Source organism: Macadamia integrifolia, unplaced genomic scaffold (genome assembly GCF_013358625.1).
Source record: "Macadamia integrifolia cultivar HAES 741 unplaced genomic scaffold, SCU_Mint_v3 scaffold1102, whole genome shotgun sequence".
In the NCBI taxonomy this organism is placed as follows: domain Eukaryota; kingdom Viridiplantae; phylum Streptophyta; class Magnoliopsida; order Proteales; family Proteaceae; genus Macadamia; species Macadamia integrifolia.
The window spans coordinates 130,906-147,617 of record NW_024868087.1 but is presented as its reverse complement, the minus strand read 5'-3'; the positions used below and the strand labels follow the sequence as shown (position 1 = coordinate 147,617).

General features: G+C 39.3%; 1 protein-coding gene across 1 annotated transcript; it reads right to left on the bottom strand.

The window, feature by feature from the left end:
- Positions 1–864: 864 nt before the first annotated feature.
- Positions 865–16,425, bottom strand: LOC122062765 (non-specific phospholipase C1-like). The gene is made up of 3 exons (XM_042626412.1): positions 15,126–16,425; positions 1,792–1,968; positions 865–1,328 (listed from the first exon to the last, which is right to left on the bottom strand). The coding sequence occupies exons 1-3, from the start codon at positions 16,225–16,227 to the stop codon at positions 1,006–1,008; spliced, it is 1,602 nt and encodes a 533-aa protein (XP_042482346.1). The 5' UTR covers positions 16,228–16,425; the 3' UTR covers positions 865–1,005.
- Between the last annotated feature and the right edge of the window lie 287 nt (positions 16,426–16,712).

Sequence of the window (16,712 nt, the reverse complement as noted above, 5' to 3'; positions counted from 1 at the left end):
CACCGAAAACACATCGGTTAACCCTTTATTCTATTTAATAGCTATATGAGTTAAATGGGTCGATTTTGACGGTATAAACGGTTTGGTTTTCGCGGTATCAATTTGATTTGAAACCGACAAGTTAAACGGTTAAAACCAAACCGACTCATTTAGCTAATTAGTCTTAAACTTAAAACCAAAATTGAACCATTTACTAAACGATTTTACAATTTCGATGTAAACAGCTCGATTCGATTTCGATAAACGATTTTGATTTCAAATTCACATCCCTACCCCCATCATCAATGCAACTACGCACAAGCCTATTGAAGTTCAGTCTAAAATCCAACAAGAGCTTGCTCCCACTGAAACTCCCTCAATGACGGATCTCACAATAGAAGATAATTTTGCCTCATGTCTAGTGAGTCAATTTCACTCTCTCTCATCGTTATCCTATATGGACGAGAACAATTAGTTCTTCTTGATAACTTCCATTGTTATTTCTCTACTCTTTGCACTCGATAAACCTACATCTTTTCAGGAAGCATTTCCTAATCCTCTGTGGCAGAAAGCTATATCTAAAGAACTAGAAGCCTTGCAAAAGCAGCATACATGGGACTCAGTCCACTTGCCTCCTAGTAAAACTGCTATTGGCACCAAACGGGTGTACAAGATCAAAACCAGATCAGATGAAACAAGTGAGCCGTACAAGGCCATTGTCATATTTTGTATTTATGGGTGGTAGAGCTGTTGTTTATTATTTAAATTTGACAGACATTGAGACCACTTAATCCTTGAAATCATGCTATGAGAGTATGACTGAGAGTATATACAATACCAAAATCACAGTCCTTGCTCCCGGGCCACACTAAACTTCAGAATATATTTGGGCACCCTAGGATTGACCAGTTTGTTTATTCAAAAGCCAAAAGAAGTAGAGCAACTTCCAAATATAGTACAGAACCATTTGTTGATTTGTATATCATATTTACATCGATCAGAATAATGATAATAATGGTGGGGTCATCAATGACTCTGAATCTGGGACCCGTAGACTCCACCGGTGATTCGACTTGTGAGGGCAGGTCTCATGGTAACAATGGCAGACTCATTAGCTCCAGCCCTTAAGGCAGCTCTTCCAGCTTCCAGAAACCTGGCCACAGCATCCTCAGCATACCGGTTGGCTTCAGCCACTGTCATGCTATTGCCAATGTCTGGGTAAGTATTCAGAACATGGTCGCCGTTGAGCTGGGCTGCAAGCTGAATCAACTCCAACTGGAACTCTGAAAGGCTTTTGTCTTCCTTCGGTCCCCCAGGCCTCAGCGAAGTCTTAACCTCTGGCAACTTTTCTGCAGACTAATACACATTAGGGGTTTTCTAAACAATTCCTGCAAAACTAATAGGATAATAAAAAGGTACCTTGCCACTCCAAAAATAACAGCAGGTATGCACCCAAGACTTGCATTAGCTGGATGACTAGCCATATGTTTACGGAGGATAATTTTACAGACCACAGCCATTGACCACCGAAAAAAAGGTAAATGATTTCATGTTTCAAATTAGTAAAACCTAGCCGGTCAGGAAAATAATTTTGTTTCAAAAATAGGAGTAAAAAATGAAAGACTCCAAACCAAAATCATCCAGTACAGCCACAGTTGGGTGTTAGAGAGGCGAGGACTTATAGATCCTGATATAATACCATCCCATGCTTCTTTCTTCATTAAAATGAATCAACAAATGAAACAATTAATTCCACAAACAACACAGGATATGCAATTTATTTTCTTAGTATACCAAGAGATTAGCACAAACCTGGACAATCACCTCGCGGACTGTCACGGAAGTTGAAGTAGTTCTCAAAGGTCCCAGCCCATGCATCTCTCTTTGTCAGGAAATTTGATTTCAGATTGAAGAGCTTCTTTACAGTAGCAGGAATGGAAGAATGTTCAAATTGCGAATATTGGGTTGGCCCACTAGGTTCATGGATAACTGTATCAGATACCCAAAAATCAGTTCATCAACAAGAAAATGAGAAGAGCTTAGTTCCAAATAATACAAGAAATGGGAGGACAAAAAAGTTGACCCATGATTTTATCAACCAAACCCAGCTTAATGCCATAAAGCCTAATCCTGACTACTAGGGCTACATACAAATTCCTGATGCAGTAGCAATATCATGGTTGGTACAGCATGACCAAATCTGGAAACCCTGACTAAGACGAACCTGTCCCAAAAGGATTTTTGGGCCAAGGGGGTTGGTAGGGTTTTATTTATATATTTGGACTTATATTTGTCATTTGATGTTTATTAAATTTTTATTTTTGTTTAGCAAGTCGATAGGTAAGAATGGAGTTTGTTTCAAACTCTACCACTGTTTTAGAGATTGTATGGGATATGCAAGGCCTTCCAACAATTGAAGATAGAATTGAATAGTGATTTGAAAGTTGAGATTGGTTCCACATGGTGGAGGGTGTTACCTTCTCTCCCTTCTCTCTCTCCCAACTGGGTTAGAGCTTCCTTCTTTCAAGTAACCTCTCCTGCTCCTTCCTTTTCCATATTTCTTTGGTGATTAACCTCCCTAATTGGAAAACAGATTGCTAGAACTCCACAGTTCCTTCAAGTTGTGGGCTGATATTTGGAAATTTGCTTCTACACAGGAGGGTGACCTGAACCATAGGAAATCATACTTGAAAGCTCTGAAAGCTCCCTCTGTACTAAGAATGAAATCGGAGATTGATGTTGTTTCCTCGGTTTGTTCTTGGTGTTTGTTTGATAGAGGAATGGATTTCGAACCTGCCCTTAAACTTTACTGTGATTTGGCGCATTGAATGAGAGGCTGAGTAGATCAGGAAGTGCCCTTTGCCACAAGTTGTGTTTGGGGTCAGGAGGTTGAAGATGGAATTGTTTGTCTAATTAATACTAAGGCAACTACCACAAATTACAAACAAGCCCCTGATTCTTGAACCTTGATTCCATGTAATTCTCGTTTCATTTTTAATTTCCAGAAATACCCCTACTTAAACATTTGTTTTCAATTGGGTCTCATCTTTAACAATCTTTCCTAAAAGTTGTTAAAAACTTCAATTTAATTACAGGATTGCCATTGCTTATATTTGGAAATTTTATTCACTTGGGTGAGCCCATAGTTGTCATGGCGTCACCAAATCGGCGATTTGGCGTCCTGACAGAAAAAGAAGTTCATGGCAGTGCTACGATTTACGTGACTCACAAATGGCGGTCGCCATTGGCTGATAGGCGTCACCATGACACCGCCATGGATGCCAGGTCACGCCTGATTCACTAGGTGGTCAATTTTTTGTAAAATGCAGGGTGATTTTGATAGGGCTTTGTTGATTTTTTATTATTTGATGTTGCTTAATGTTGGTTTTATATGTTATAGGGTATATATTGTAGGTTTGTAGCATGCTAAATAACTTTAGAGAATAGGAGAAATAAAAAAGTAGCATACTAAATAACTTTAGAAAATAAGGAAAATAAAAAATGACACATGGGCGATTTGACCGCCATGGCAATGCCATAATAGGCGATTCATCGCCAAATCGATTAGCCACCCCTCCACCGCCTTGGATTGATTTGACGCCGTGACAACTATGGGTGGGCCCATAGAAATTCCAAAGTAGGGTTTTGTGACCCGGGATCTTATCAATTCCATTCTGCCATTCCGCCATTCCACTTTGCACCATGCCTTCATTACTTCAACCCAATTCACTTTTGCCTCATTGTTGTCTTGTAATGCCTATAAAAATATAAATTGCACCATATCACTTCTCACTACATGGTTCAAAATTACAAAATTTTTTGGTTTTAACTCTTCGAAATGAGTGTCAACCCTACAAGCATGCAAAAATTCGACCAGAACTTTCAAGTTTAGGTCGAAATCTCAACATGTTTCGATGATTAGGTTTCATAGTGCCGAAACTCTTACAATCCTTTTACCTGAATACCAAATTTCAATCAAACAAAGTTGATCAAAACCTCGGATTTTGACACCAAACATTTGGGATTGAATTTTTTTGTCATTCCCCTTGCAAATCTTGATGGAACATGTTGGAAAATCTTCTACAAGTCATCTACGGTGAGCATTTGGTGGATTTGAGGGAGATTTCTTAAAGATTTACAATTTGAGGTATACCGCTTTTTTCCTAAAGTAAATTTTTGCCAAAAAAAAAAAAAATAGAGGGTAAATATGTATTGGCTAGGTTTCATTTTTTTTTATATGTTAGATAGCAGAAGCTAATCTACCACTTCACAAATTTTCTATTATAAAGCTATTTTTTATCTTTTTCATTCAAAATTTTACTGTTTTGCAACAAATTTTATAAAAAGATAGTGTTAATGCTTACTGGGTAAGAACTCACTATTGGTCATTCTACCGCTTCACGTATCGCCTTTTTTCCTGCTAAAAATATTTTATTTTCAAAAAACTCAAAAATTTACCAAATAAATATTGTTCAGGTTTTTTTTTTAAGTATTGTTGTTGTCTTTTCAACTCAAAATGATGCTTTATGTGTTGTTCCATACTTACATATTAGTTAATTACATCTATTAAGATTAGTTTTAATTAATAAAAAAATATGAGTTAAGTTGAAATTAGGAAATAGTTTCTATTGTTGTAAATGGATTTTTAATTGATGTAGAAAATTTAACAATGTGACACTTTTTGTTGCAAAAGTGTAAGAAGAGCACATCATGGCTGCTCAGGAGATGGGGGTGACATAACATTGAAGCATGGTGTACCTTAGGGAATACCAAGAATTCTCAATGCACTTATTGTGGGAAGAGAATTATGAGATGTGGGGCCACTAGACTGAAGTTGGCATCTGCCCGGTGGAAAAAGGGATGTAGACAAATGACCCACGGTTCCTCTTGAGGTACAGAAGGCCATAGCCACCCTCATGAAGGGAGGAATAAAGAGGAAGTCAGATAAGCGGAGGGCAAGGAAAGAGTTTGATGAGGCAGCTATGAAGATACAGGCAGAGGCAAGAGCAGGGGAGTCTGATTTTGATACTGATGAGGACTTTGTCTGCTGATGTGGAGACAGAGGCAAAGGCGAGACAAATATGGCAAGTGAGGGCAGCAACCATATTACACACATGCATGAGCGGGAGATACACAGAGCTCATAAGAAGAATGGTTCCTCTTGGCTATCTCATTTTATTACAATTGGATGTGTGACATGTGTCAGAATCAAGGTTATCAAGGCGTAAGGTGACCCAAGGCGAGGGAAGAAGGAAAAAAATCAAGGTCATCACCTAGGCGACACCTTAATAACTATGGCCAGAATCAGGTGATATCTAAGCAGACTAAGGTTTATCCCATAAGTTTAATTCAAACTATCTCTAAAGATTTATCCTCCGGGTTTAGATCAGGTTATCTGTAGTTCCCAACTTATGGATGTCCCGTGTTCGAAACAAATATGAGTACCACAGAATATCACAGGGGACCCCACATCTTGTTGTTACTGCTGGCAGTTACGAAAGGTCCAATGGAGATGTTGGATGGGCATAAATACTTTTAATTAACTCTTGTTTTACTGCAGTGTATCTTAATAATGGTTTTGCAGGGAGTTTGCAAGGTCAGAGGTTCGAGGCGTTTATCAAGGGGTGCAAGGAGAAAAAGAACAGGGGAGGCCGCATGTAACAGTCTGGACAGACTGTCAAAAGGTGGTAGACAAGCAAACTGGAAGGAATATTAAGACTTGGCCTAAGGATCTTTTTCATTTACTTTTTGAAATACGTAACTTAGTAGATTGTTTTGAGTATAAGTTTTGTGAAGATGTCAAGAGATTGAGTTTATGTTGCCCATAAATGGGCTGTGAAGTCTAGAGTTTGGAAACTCTCGAAAGCTGTCAATGTATATGTTGAACCTTTCTTATTTACTTAAAGTTTTTCCTCATATAATAAAAAAGTTCATTGATGCATCCAAGAAAAAGATGCAAAATATATTTATAACTTGTTGAGGGAGGTGGTCCAAGAGGTGGGATCGAGAACGATGTCCAAGTAGTGACGGACAACAGTGGTAACTTCAAGAAGGCAGGGGAGAGATTGATGAACAATAACAGATACCACATGTTTTGGATCCCTTGAGCAGCCCACTGCATTGATCTCATGCTGAAGGGCATGGGGAAAAAGACATCGGTACAAAGTGTGGTCGAGAGAGCAAGATAAGTGACCACATTTGTGTACAACCATGGATATGCCCTACAGCTACTGAAGATCTGGGGTGGTGCAGGACTTAGATTAGGCAGGCATCACTTGATTTGCCACCAACTACATTACCTTGAAGAGCTTTGAGGCAGAGAATGTTAGGACTCAGATCTATGTCTTCCTCACAGAAGTTGTCAGCTGAGGGAGCCGAGACCTTCAGGGGGTAGAGCAGCCCAATAAGCCATCTCTAATAAGCAGTTCTGGCACAACATGAAGAATGTCATTATTTTACTTGAGCCAATGGTGAAGGTATTGAAGATGGTCGACTCTGAGAAGAAGCCTACTCTACCACACTTGTACGCATCATTAGATATGATGGACCACGTGGCAGTGGCGATACCACATGGTGGTAGGAGCTACATCCAGATAGTCCAAGATCACTGGGAGAGGCAATTTATGCAACCACAACATAAGGCTGGTGTTTAATTCTAATTATACTCGTAAGCCAAATTACTTTGCATTTATAACTTTATAAGCATTGACAAGTGCTTTATGTCATCATCAATCTAAATCCCAAGTATCAATACAAGCACAGAAAGATTTGCTAAATGCAATGCAGGTCCAATCAGCCTGCAACAGTGAAGTGTAATTGTAGTTTCTTAAGTTTTTACAATCAATGCAATTAGTCCCATTAACAAACCGATTTTGACATATCAATGTTTGAAATGGACATAGTTGAAGACCTTCAGGAATGCAGTAGGTACTTTCAGCCGTGCAACCACACAGTCCGACCAGGAAAATACTGCTCCTCGTAGGTCCATTAACTTAGTTTCTTGGTCAATTCATATATGTATATATCCAAGATCAAGCATGGAGGATGACATTTGGCATGCTATTATGGCCTTGCACAGTGTTTGGCAGAAGGTGGAAGCAGCAGGTGAAGGCTTTTTTATCGGCTCAGCACATATTTTTCGGTACTCCACGCAACACAGAATCAGCTGTGGATTCACAATATTATAGTGTGTGATGTAATTCAATACACCATCTGACAGGTTCCATTTCAGACAATAAGATCGCATGCACATTCGTGAAAATGAGATTCGCCAATCCGAAGAAAGAGATTCCATCGCGTTTTGAAATGCAATCAGACAACTCATAAGCAAGTTGATAGAGTTTGTTAAATTTCATAATAGCATGCCACTGCTACCTCGTTATGTGCCCCATGTCACGATACTCCATGAAAATGACAGATTTCCTAGTTAGTAGTGCAATCTTCCAGAGGCCATAACTTTCTCGTTTTAACTCTGATTTGGACGTGGTTTGAACCTACGAACTCAGAACGATGAGGGAAACATCCTTGAAGAGAGAGAAAACACAAAGAAAAATTGCAAAAAACACTTTTAATATAGAGAAACTTCATTGATGGTTCTCTCGATTTGTGTGCTCATGGGAAAGCATGCAACGGTTTACACTCATTCCAAATGTGCCCTTGGCTACATGATTACTCTAGAATAAATAATCCTTAATTGTAAATCTCCATTGTGAGTTTCTAGGTTGCATATTCAGTTAAAAATACCTAGTTTGATTGTAAGCCAATATTGGCCATTATATCTAGGGGGATTTGTTATTTTTTAATTCTATATTGTAAACCTATCAAATTGGGCTTGTCTAGGGTTTGGGATTGTAGTCCTTGACTTTGTGATCGTCAAGAGTTGAAGTAAGGGAGGGTGGTCTTGAGTCGTATTTGTGGCCAGAACTCACCATTGGGGTTGTCACCCTTGCCGATTGTCATAGCATCGATTGAAGCAAGAGTTGCATCTCCTGAACTATTGTAGGCACACTACCAAACCACGTAAATCACTGTGTCCAATACTTTGTTTACTTTATGCAATTGTGTTGGAGTGTGCTTAAGTGCCAGATGGGTGTGCACACCTTGGAGGCTTAGCCATTCTATTGGTTGTGAGGCAAGGGTGCACACGCACTATAGGCTGGTAATATTGGGGTACCCCAGCCAATTGGTGTTTGTGCAGTCTATGACAAGTGGACAATGAAGATTGGGTGTGTACATTAATGATATGCTTGAACTCTCTTTCTTGAGTTTTCAAACCATCTACGATGGCTCTTGCATCTCTGAGAACATTGTGACTGTTCTTAAACTTCTTTCTCTCTAAATTCAATCATAATAGGGTTTTTTTTTCAACTGAACATTCAAGCTATAAACTCACAATGGAGATTGACAATTAAGGATCTTGTAGAGTAATCCTGCAATGGTGCAACCAACGACACCTCTGGAAGAAGTTTAGACCATTGCACATTTTCCCATGAGAACAAACATCGAGAAACCCACTAATAAAACTTCTTTAGAGAAAAGTGTTTTCTGCAACTTTTCTTTGTGTTTTCTCTCTTCAAGGACATTCTCCTCGTCATTCTGAGTCCGTAGGCAGAAGCCACATCCAAATCAAAGTTAAAATGAAAAATTTATGGCCTTTAGAAGATTGCAAGGCTAAACAAAGGCAAATCTATCATTTTCATGAAATTTCGTGACATATGATACACAACGAAGCAGCGACATGCAGTTACAAAACATAGAGTACTCAAATAGCTTGCTTCAAAGCCATCAGATCGCAATTCAAAGTGCGGGTGGAATTTCATCATCGGATTAATGAATCTCATCTTCACGAACGAACATGCGATCTTGTTGTCTAAAGCGGAATTTGTCAAACGATGTACCATACTTCGTCATACACCATAGTACCATCAATACACGGTTCATTCTGTGTTGCGCGGAGGACCAAGAACAATGTGCCAAGCCAATAAAAAGCCACGCGATAGAATCTCATGCATCGGCGTACTCCACCTCTATTCGTGCCTTCACAAGAGCCACGAATTTAAAATCCGTCAAAGTGGCTCAATCTCAGCCTCTCATCTAATGGTCTAGTGCATGCCAGTGTAGCATTCTCAATGCTCCAAACTATTAAAAAGCCCCAAAATGGAATCAAAGGCATATTATGCTTATTTCAATGAGCTTTGCACGGATTCCAATGCCAGAAGAGAGAAAATAAAGCATGGGGAAGGAGTAAGCTACTGTTTCTATATTGATTCTGCAAGAAAAGCTCGCGGAAGCTATCCAAAATTTGCCCATCTTTTCAAAAACTCTCCCATTTTGATTCTTTTTCTTGCAACCGCACGAGAATTGCGATAACTTCTTCGCCCAAACTCGGAATGATGCAATTCCAATGGCGTTGGAAAGAAGACTCAAAGAGCTACATTTTTCATGAAAAATGCTCCACCCAAAACTACAACTAGACCTTCCAAAACTAGCTCTGAACACGCTGCCACTACATAAACCTATGAAATCGTAACTTTTACTATACATGGCCTTTACATGCTGCTTCCACCTTCTGGCAAACACTGTGTAAGGCCATAATAGGATGCCAAATGTCATCCTCCATGCCCAGATGCATAGTTGTCTAGGCGTCTTAGTCACCTTGTTGGTGTCGCCTTGATTTTGGACCCTCTCCAAAGCCTTGGGTTGCCAAGACGTCACGACAACTATGCCCGGATGACTTAATAACATTTCTAAACACCGTCCGACTAATCTGACTTGTCTACACTGTTAACACGATGTCTGACTTCTCCATAGCTTCCAACTCATTAGTGTTGTACACTGCCACATCATTAAATCAACATTAATACACTAACACACATGGTGACCCTTACTTTCAAACTGTCAAATGACCACATGGCCCTTGCCATGACATACTACATTGTTTGGCTTGTCCAGTACTTCTTATACACTTGTAAACACTATACATTATCAAAAAATCCACAATATACCATCTAACGCCTGTGAACACTACTATATCACCTGTGCACCATTTCCAACACTTCCTATCATTCCAGGTGTTATCAAATCACTATATACATTGTCACTCACATGTACACATTAATGTTACTATCACACTGCCAATTGCCACTATCATTGTCAGTATTGCCACTGTACATCTCACAGTTGACCGTATCATGGTTCAAGAACCCGACGGTCGAAACAATATGTCCTGTGACATTTAAAAGTCACAGGTTTCGACCATGTTTCGACGAAATTTCCCATGTTTTGACCGAAACATGGGAAATTTCTACCAAACCAACTGGTTGGACTTGAACCAGGTCCTATATAAGTTAGTTTGAAAAGAAACCCAAGCCTTCTTTTGCAGAATTCGATCCTCTTCTTAATTTTTTCTCCTAGGAGTGGGAAACTTGGGGAAACAATGGAGATTTTCATTTTTTGCCTAACAAAGTTGAATCTAAGGGTGGTTATTACTTCATCTACATATGGACAAAAAAGGTAAGTCCCAACTTCCCCAAAAATCATTTTTTTTTTATAGAATATACTTGTAAATAGAGTAGAATTATGTAAATTTTTTATGTTACTTAGGAGGACCCGATATACGCATTCACAGTGGCCGAATTTTTTTTTTTTGCATGTTAATGCTTTTTTCTGTTTTTGAAAATGCATTTACCTATAACATATTTCAATCAACAACTTAGCGTAATGATTACCGAACCTTTGGTTCACCACACAAGTATGACTTTATGTGTTTTTTTCTTCTATTTTTTTATGAAACTAATGATGTGAATGTGTTAGAAATGTCTGAAATAGAATGTAAACAAAAAATCAGGAAAAAAAAACACTATTTGAGGGTCGAAAACTAAGTTTCCACCAAACCAGGAAAAATTCCCTCATTTCCTCGAAATTTCCCAAGTTTCGACCAAAATTTCGGTCTCCCCAAGGGTCAAAACCCGATACCTTGAACCGTGGACTGTATAAACTGCCAACAATGTGTGTGTGTTGATTCTAACTATGTTATCCAACAATGACAACACGATCTACTATATGCCCAACAATCTCCCCCCCTTAGGAATTGTTGGCAGCAAACCCATATACACCTTCATATTGTACTCGTTTGCTTCAACACAAGCACAAAACATATAATTCCTACATCATGACACAACTCTCTCCCTAACTGAGCTCTAGCATATGGAGCTCTAAACCTAGGGTACAAAACCAAACTAACATTTTGAGTGTGTTTTTTTACAATCTGAAGGGTTCCATTGTGTTTAGAGATGCTTAATTAGGGTATCTGCGAAGTTCAGACTATGACCGTTATCGAAGCTTTTGCCTCTGTTCAATACATAATGACTGAAGCTAACTTTGGTTGGTTAATCCGATCAGTTCATCGATGGTCGACAAGTATGATGGTTCTAATGATGATCCTGCACGTATTTCGTGTGTATTTGACTGGTGGATTTAAAAAACCTCGTGAATTGACTTGGGTTACGGGAGTGGTTCTGGGCGTATTGACTGCCTCTTTTGGTGTAACTGGTTATTCCTTACCTCGGGACCAAATTGGTACCATTTGAACACCAAAATGGTCAAACGAAACCATCCACCAAAACTAAAGGATTTCAGCCAAGTTTCAGTCGAAACCCAACAAACTTTGGTTTCACCCTTCTTCAACCTTTCTCACCAATCCAGCCATGGATCTTTCTGGTCTATGTTACCTAGGGACATCAAAATAACTTTAAAATGGGAGTTGCACCATGTCCAACACATGTGGACACAAATTCTGATACAAAACCTAAAGTCAATCATTTGGGCCTCTTTTTTTCTGTTGGGTAGGGGGTGGCATTCCAAGTTAGAGTTCAAGAAAATGCTGCAATTCAATTTTTCTTTTACATATTTAAGAATCATAGATTGCTAACACAATTTTCAAATTTTATCACTATCCCTCTATTAGTGGCATGGTCCTTTTCCTTAATCAAAGACAGCTGCTTAATGCATCTTCAGACTTACCATCCATAAGGAAATAAGGGGCTGAAAACGCTGAAATTAGGTTTATGCCCAGAACCTTAATTGTATCCCCCTCATTCTAACATACAACCTCAAGGATACAGGATCAGTTCAGCTACTTGCCGAAATGTATGTCGCAATTTACAACACTCGGTGCTTCCCACATTAGGGTAATAGCTCAAAGTAACTTATTCTATTTATTAGTGTTGGAGAGGGCTCTCTTAAAATTTGTGTCTCCTACTGATTTTTATTCCATAACATCAAGCTCTTCTAGTAGTGGGTGGAATTGGTTTCGTGATAATACCCATTAGAAACAATACCAACAAGAATACAGATTCAAAAGGCCACAACTAAAGCCAAGAGCCACTATTTTCCATCAGAACCACACATGCCAACCCCCCGTCCCCTCCCCGCTTTCAACATATCTGTGTGAGGAGAGCCAGAGGGTGGTGGAGGGCTCGTAGGGGAAGGGAAGAAATCCCTAAGAAAACTCAGAGTTGCAGGGGAGAGGGAGAAATCACACTAAGAAAGAGGGGGGGAAGAAGAATCGCACACATGCCCGCAGGCTCCACAAACACTCAACTCAATTCATCCTTTTCAATTTAACTTCTCCATCAGTTACAACCAATTTATAGAAAAGAAAATACATAGAAAAGGAAACCAACTGAAATAGGAAACTACCATAACTAAGCAAACCGATACTGTAAGACTCTCTAAATCCTATGTGAAACCCAACTTCCGAAAATAAAGTGAATAAAATAAAAGCAAAGGCAATCTTCCTAAATAAAGTAAATTTCTACAATCCTACTAGACCCAAAAACAATATGGATCTGGTTCATCTCTATCCAGATACCCAGATGGATATGGCACGGGTGCATATCTGCATCAGGGGGGGAGGGAAGAACTATAATTTTTTTCACCATTGAGCGTGACAGACAACATTCCTTTGTATCCGCAAAGATAAGCATATCTGGATGGAAGTAGTTCCTACTTCATAAACACGCTCAAGGGGATTAGAATATGCTAATGCAATCATCCAGAGTAATAGTTTTCTTTCTCTTATTTATTGATTTGGTCATTGATAAGAATCTAGAAAGACCTTCTTAATACTAGGAACTGAACCTAAGTATCCATATAAAAATAAATAGAAGTTTGAGAAGCATGCAGTCGAAGGCCATTAACTTTCACTGGTGAAAGCATATTCGAGCTACAGTCTAGGCAAACCAAAAGTGCCAAGTCTCCAAAACAGCAGGAGACTAATTCCATAGCAAAACCTAAGGTTCCACATAAATCCATCCAAGAAAAAAAAGAAAAAAAAAGCATCCAGTAAAAATGACAAGAAATAAGAGAATTTATAACTCTGTACTGAGATTTCAGAACAAGCTCGAAAACTGGTAGAGTATTATCTTTGAAAAGAGAGAAGTGGTATGACTTGCACAGACAATTCCTAGTGGCAGACAGAAAACAGAGTTGCAGTTTTAGAACTAGAATTCTAGTCGCTGGAATCAAAATTTGACATCAGAATTCCATAGGAAAACATACCAGACACTGTTGTACTAAATTTGAGATGATACAGATCACTAACTAGAGAGAGATATGAAGAATAATGCAAACTGGAATTTAGAAGAAAACAGCAGTGCCGCTGAGAAGTAATAATTATAAAAATAGCAAGAATAGTAGAAGAGAAGATGGAAGAAAGATCACACTTAAGAAGAAAGATGAACAAAACTAGAAGGGTGATCGGATCCGACATACCAATCCTGTATGCAAGCTCAACAACTTCAAAACTCTAGAAAAACACTCAAAATTCTTTACTCAAAATATGTCCACTTGATGGGGGTTGTTGTATACAAATATATAACCTTTTAAATTCCCAAATTGACTCATAAAAGGACTCATAATCTGATACATACACTAGAGAAAGGGAGAGAAAACAGAGAGTAAATAAAAGAAAATAAAGATGGAGATAGAAGAAATTTGAGAGATAACAGGTTGTTTTGGCATTACAGAGGAAGCCTACCTCATTCCATTTAGACATAATTTGGGATTTTCAAGTCTAATTACAGGTGGTTAGAACTTCCTACTCAATCAATTACCTCAAATAACTTCCCACTATGACTTTGACTCAATAACTGCCTATCAAAATTGCCTCCCACGTACAATGCTAATAACCACAAAATAAACCCTACACGTAACATAATCACTCTCTTATACTGATTTGACTTAATAGACAAAAGACAGAACTCTTAAAAGCTATTAAACCCCCATATACGGGCTTATAAATTAGGCCTGTGACACCTGTCACAATGAAACCCAAGAAAATAAAGCCCAACCTATCATAACAACCCAAAACTTGTTTTCAGTTCATTGGATCAATGGATTGCCACCTGCACCTCTTACGCCTAAGCCTCCATACAGGATCCATGTTTGGTGGAGGGCTGGTAGGGGAAGGGAAGAATCCCTGAGATTTCTCAGTGTGGCAGGGGAGGGAGAGAGGAATCGCACGAAAGAGTGGGAGGGAAGAAGGATCGCACACACGCCCGCAAGCTTCATACCACATAAACCATTCAATTTTCCATCTCAATCTCATTTCTCCATTGGTTACAACCAATTTATAGAAAAGAATGACCAAAAAAAAAAATTGGGAAACCTAACTGAAATAGGAAACTACCCTAATCAAGGAAACAAATTGCAAAAGGACTCTATTTCCTACTCTAAATCCTACGAATCCAACTTTTTAAAAAAAAGTGAATAAAATAAAATCAAAGACAATCTTCCTAAATAAAGCAAATTCCTAAAATCTTACTAGACCCAAAAACAATATGGATATGGTTCATCTCTGCAAACTCGTCACCCCAAAATAGAGTTGGTCATCAAGTTGCCCATCAAGTTGCCCATCAATTCAAAACAGTCAACATTATTTATTCATAGTTTACATGCCAACTAATACAAAATGGGAAAGCTCATCATTTCAACAAATTAATAGACAAACGCAAAACTATATTGATGTCAGAATGAATCATGCATCAAAGACAAAAATTTAATGCGATCAAAAAGAGCAATACCATCAATTACCATAGAGGCTCAACTCCAGAACTAAGTAAACAGAACAAGAAGCAGAAACTGACCTGTCCCCTTATCTATCCAAGGTGAGATTAGTATCGTCGGTACGCGAACACCCAACCTATCAAACCTGAAGTAAAATGGGTCAGGCCCAAGGATCCCATCCGGATTGGGGACACCAGAAATCGGCGTAGGCACATGATCATAGAACCCACCATGCTCGTCATATGTTATCAACAACGCCGTTTCGTTCCATTGGGGGCTTTTCCTCAGTGTCTCATAAACCTCCTTCACAAACTTCTGCCCTAGCGCAACATCATGAGATGGGTGGTCATCATTTGCAGGGAACAAGTTCACATCAAAGTACCTCTGTTCCAGCACCACATAATTGGGAAGCTGACCCAACAAGGCATGTAATTTGAACTTCAAACTGTAACTGTGGAACTTAACCATGTGCTTAAGCTTCCTCAAGCTCTTCAAGAAGAGAGTTGCAGGAATATTCTGGTAATAAATCCCAAAACTAAGCCCATTCTCTTCCAACGAGTCGAATATAGTCTTCTGAGGGAACCCATGGATAAGGTCCTTCCTTACATTGCTCTGGCATCCATGAGAGGTGGCCGAGTGGACATAAAACCGATTCGGTTGAGTCGAGGTAGGTACAGAAGCGAACCACCGATCGAACACGGCAAACTCGTTCGCCAAAGCGGTGGTTACCGGTACAACCTCAGGCTTGAAGCCACTCATAACCGTTCTTGGCATGTCTTCGCCCATGCTCGCTGCTTGTTGAGCAAAGCCATTCATGGGAGCAGGGTTGGCGGAGGAATTCTCCGACCCAAAAATCTGCTCTCGAATCGCTTGGAAAGAGTGACCGGGATCGGAGTCGACAAAGAGAGCGTCGTCGGAGACGAATATTTCCGGCGAACTAGGATCAGACACAGAGAGACGATTCGACTCTTTTCCGGTGAGACCATCGATGTCCGGTCGAGTCGATTTCAGCCAACCTAGTATGTGATCGAAGGAGCGATTTTCCATGACTAGAACCACTAGGGTCTTGATGGGTCCTTTGATTTTCTTCTTTCGGTGGAAGTGGTTAAAACTGTGCGATTCAGAGAAAACCAGGAGGTGGAGGAGGAAAAAGGTGAGGAATACACCTCGACGGTCTAGCATCTTGCCCCGCCCCAGAAAAAAAACCCGGTCGCCGGCCAGAAAAAACCAGAGTTTCCGGGAAAGATATCTCTCTCTCTCTCTCTCTCTCTCTCTCCTCTAAAGAAGAATTAGTAGGTAGCAAGACTGCAGGAGTCTTTGATAATGGAGAAAGTGTTTTTCCACTTGGAACCTCTTTTCTGACTTCTCTTTGAAGATTGAATGTGACACGCAATCAGCTGAGAGCTGAACACACACTCTGCCCCGGCAAGCTTAAAAATGGTTGGTGGGCCTATCATTTCCTTGCAGTTTATTGTTTATCAAAAAACAAAATTCTATCTAGGAGCTATACCCTTAAAGCACATCAAATTTCAAAATTTTCAGTTTTAAATTACACTGTCGTAATATGAACAGGTTAAATAATATATATTTGGATGAGCCGCTAGTATTATCAATCGCGGAAAATATTATTTTTATGTTGATTATATGATGACAGAAAAATATTGAAA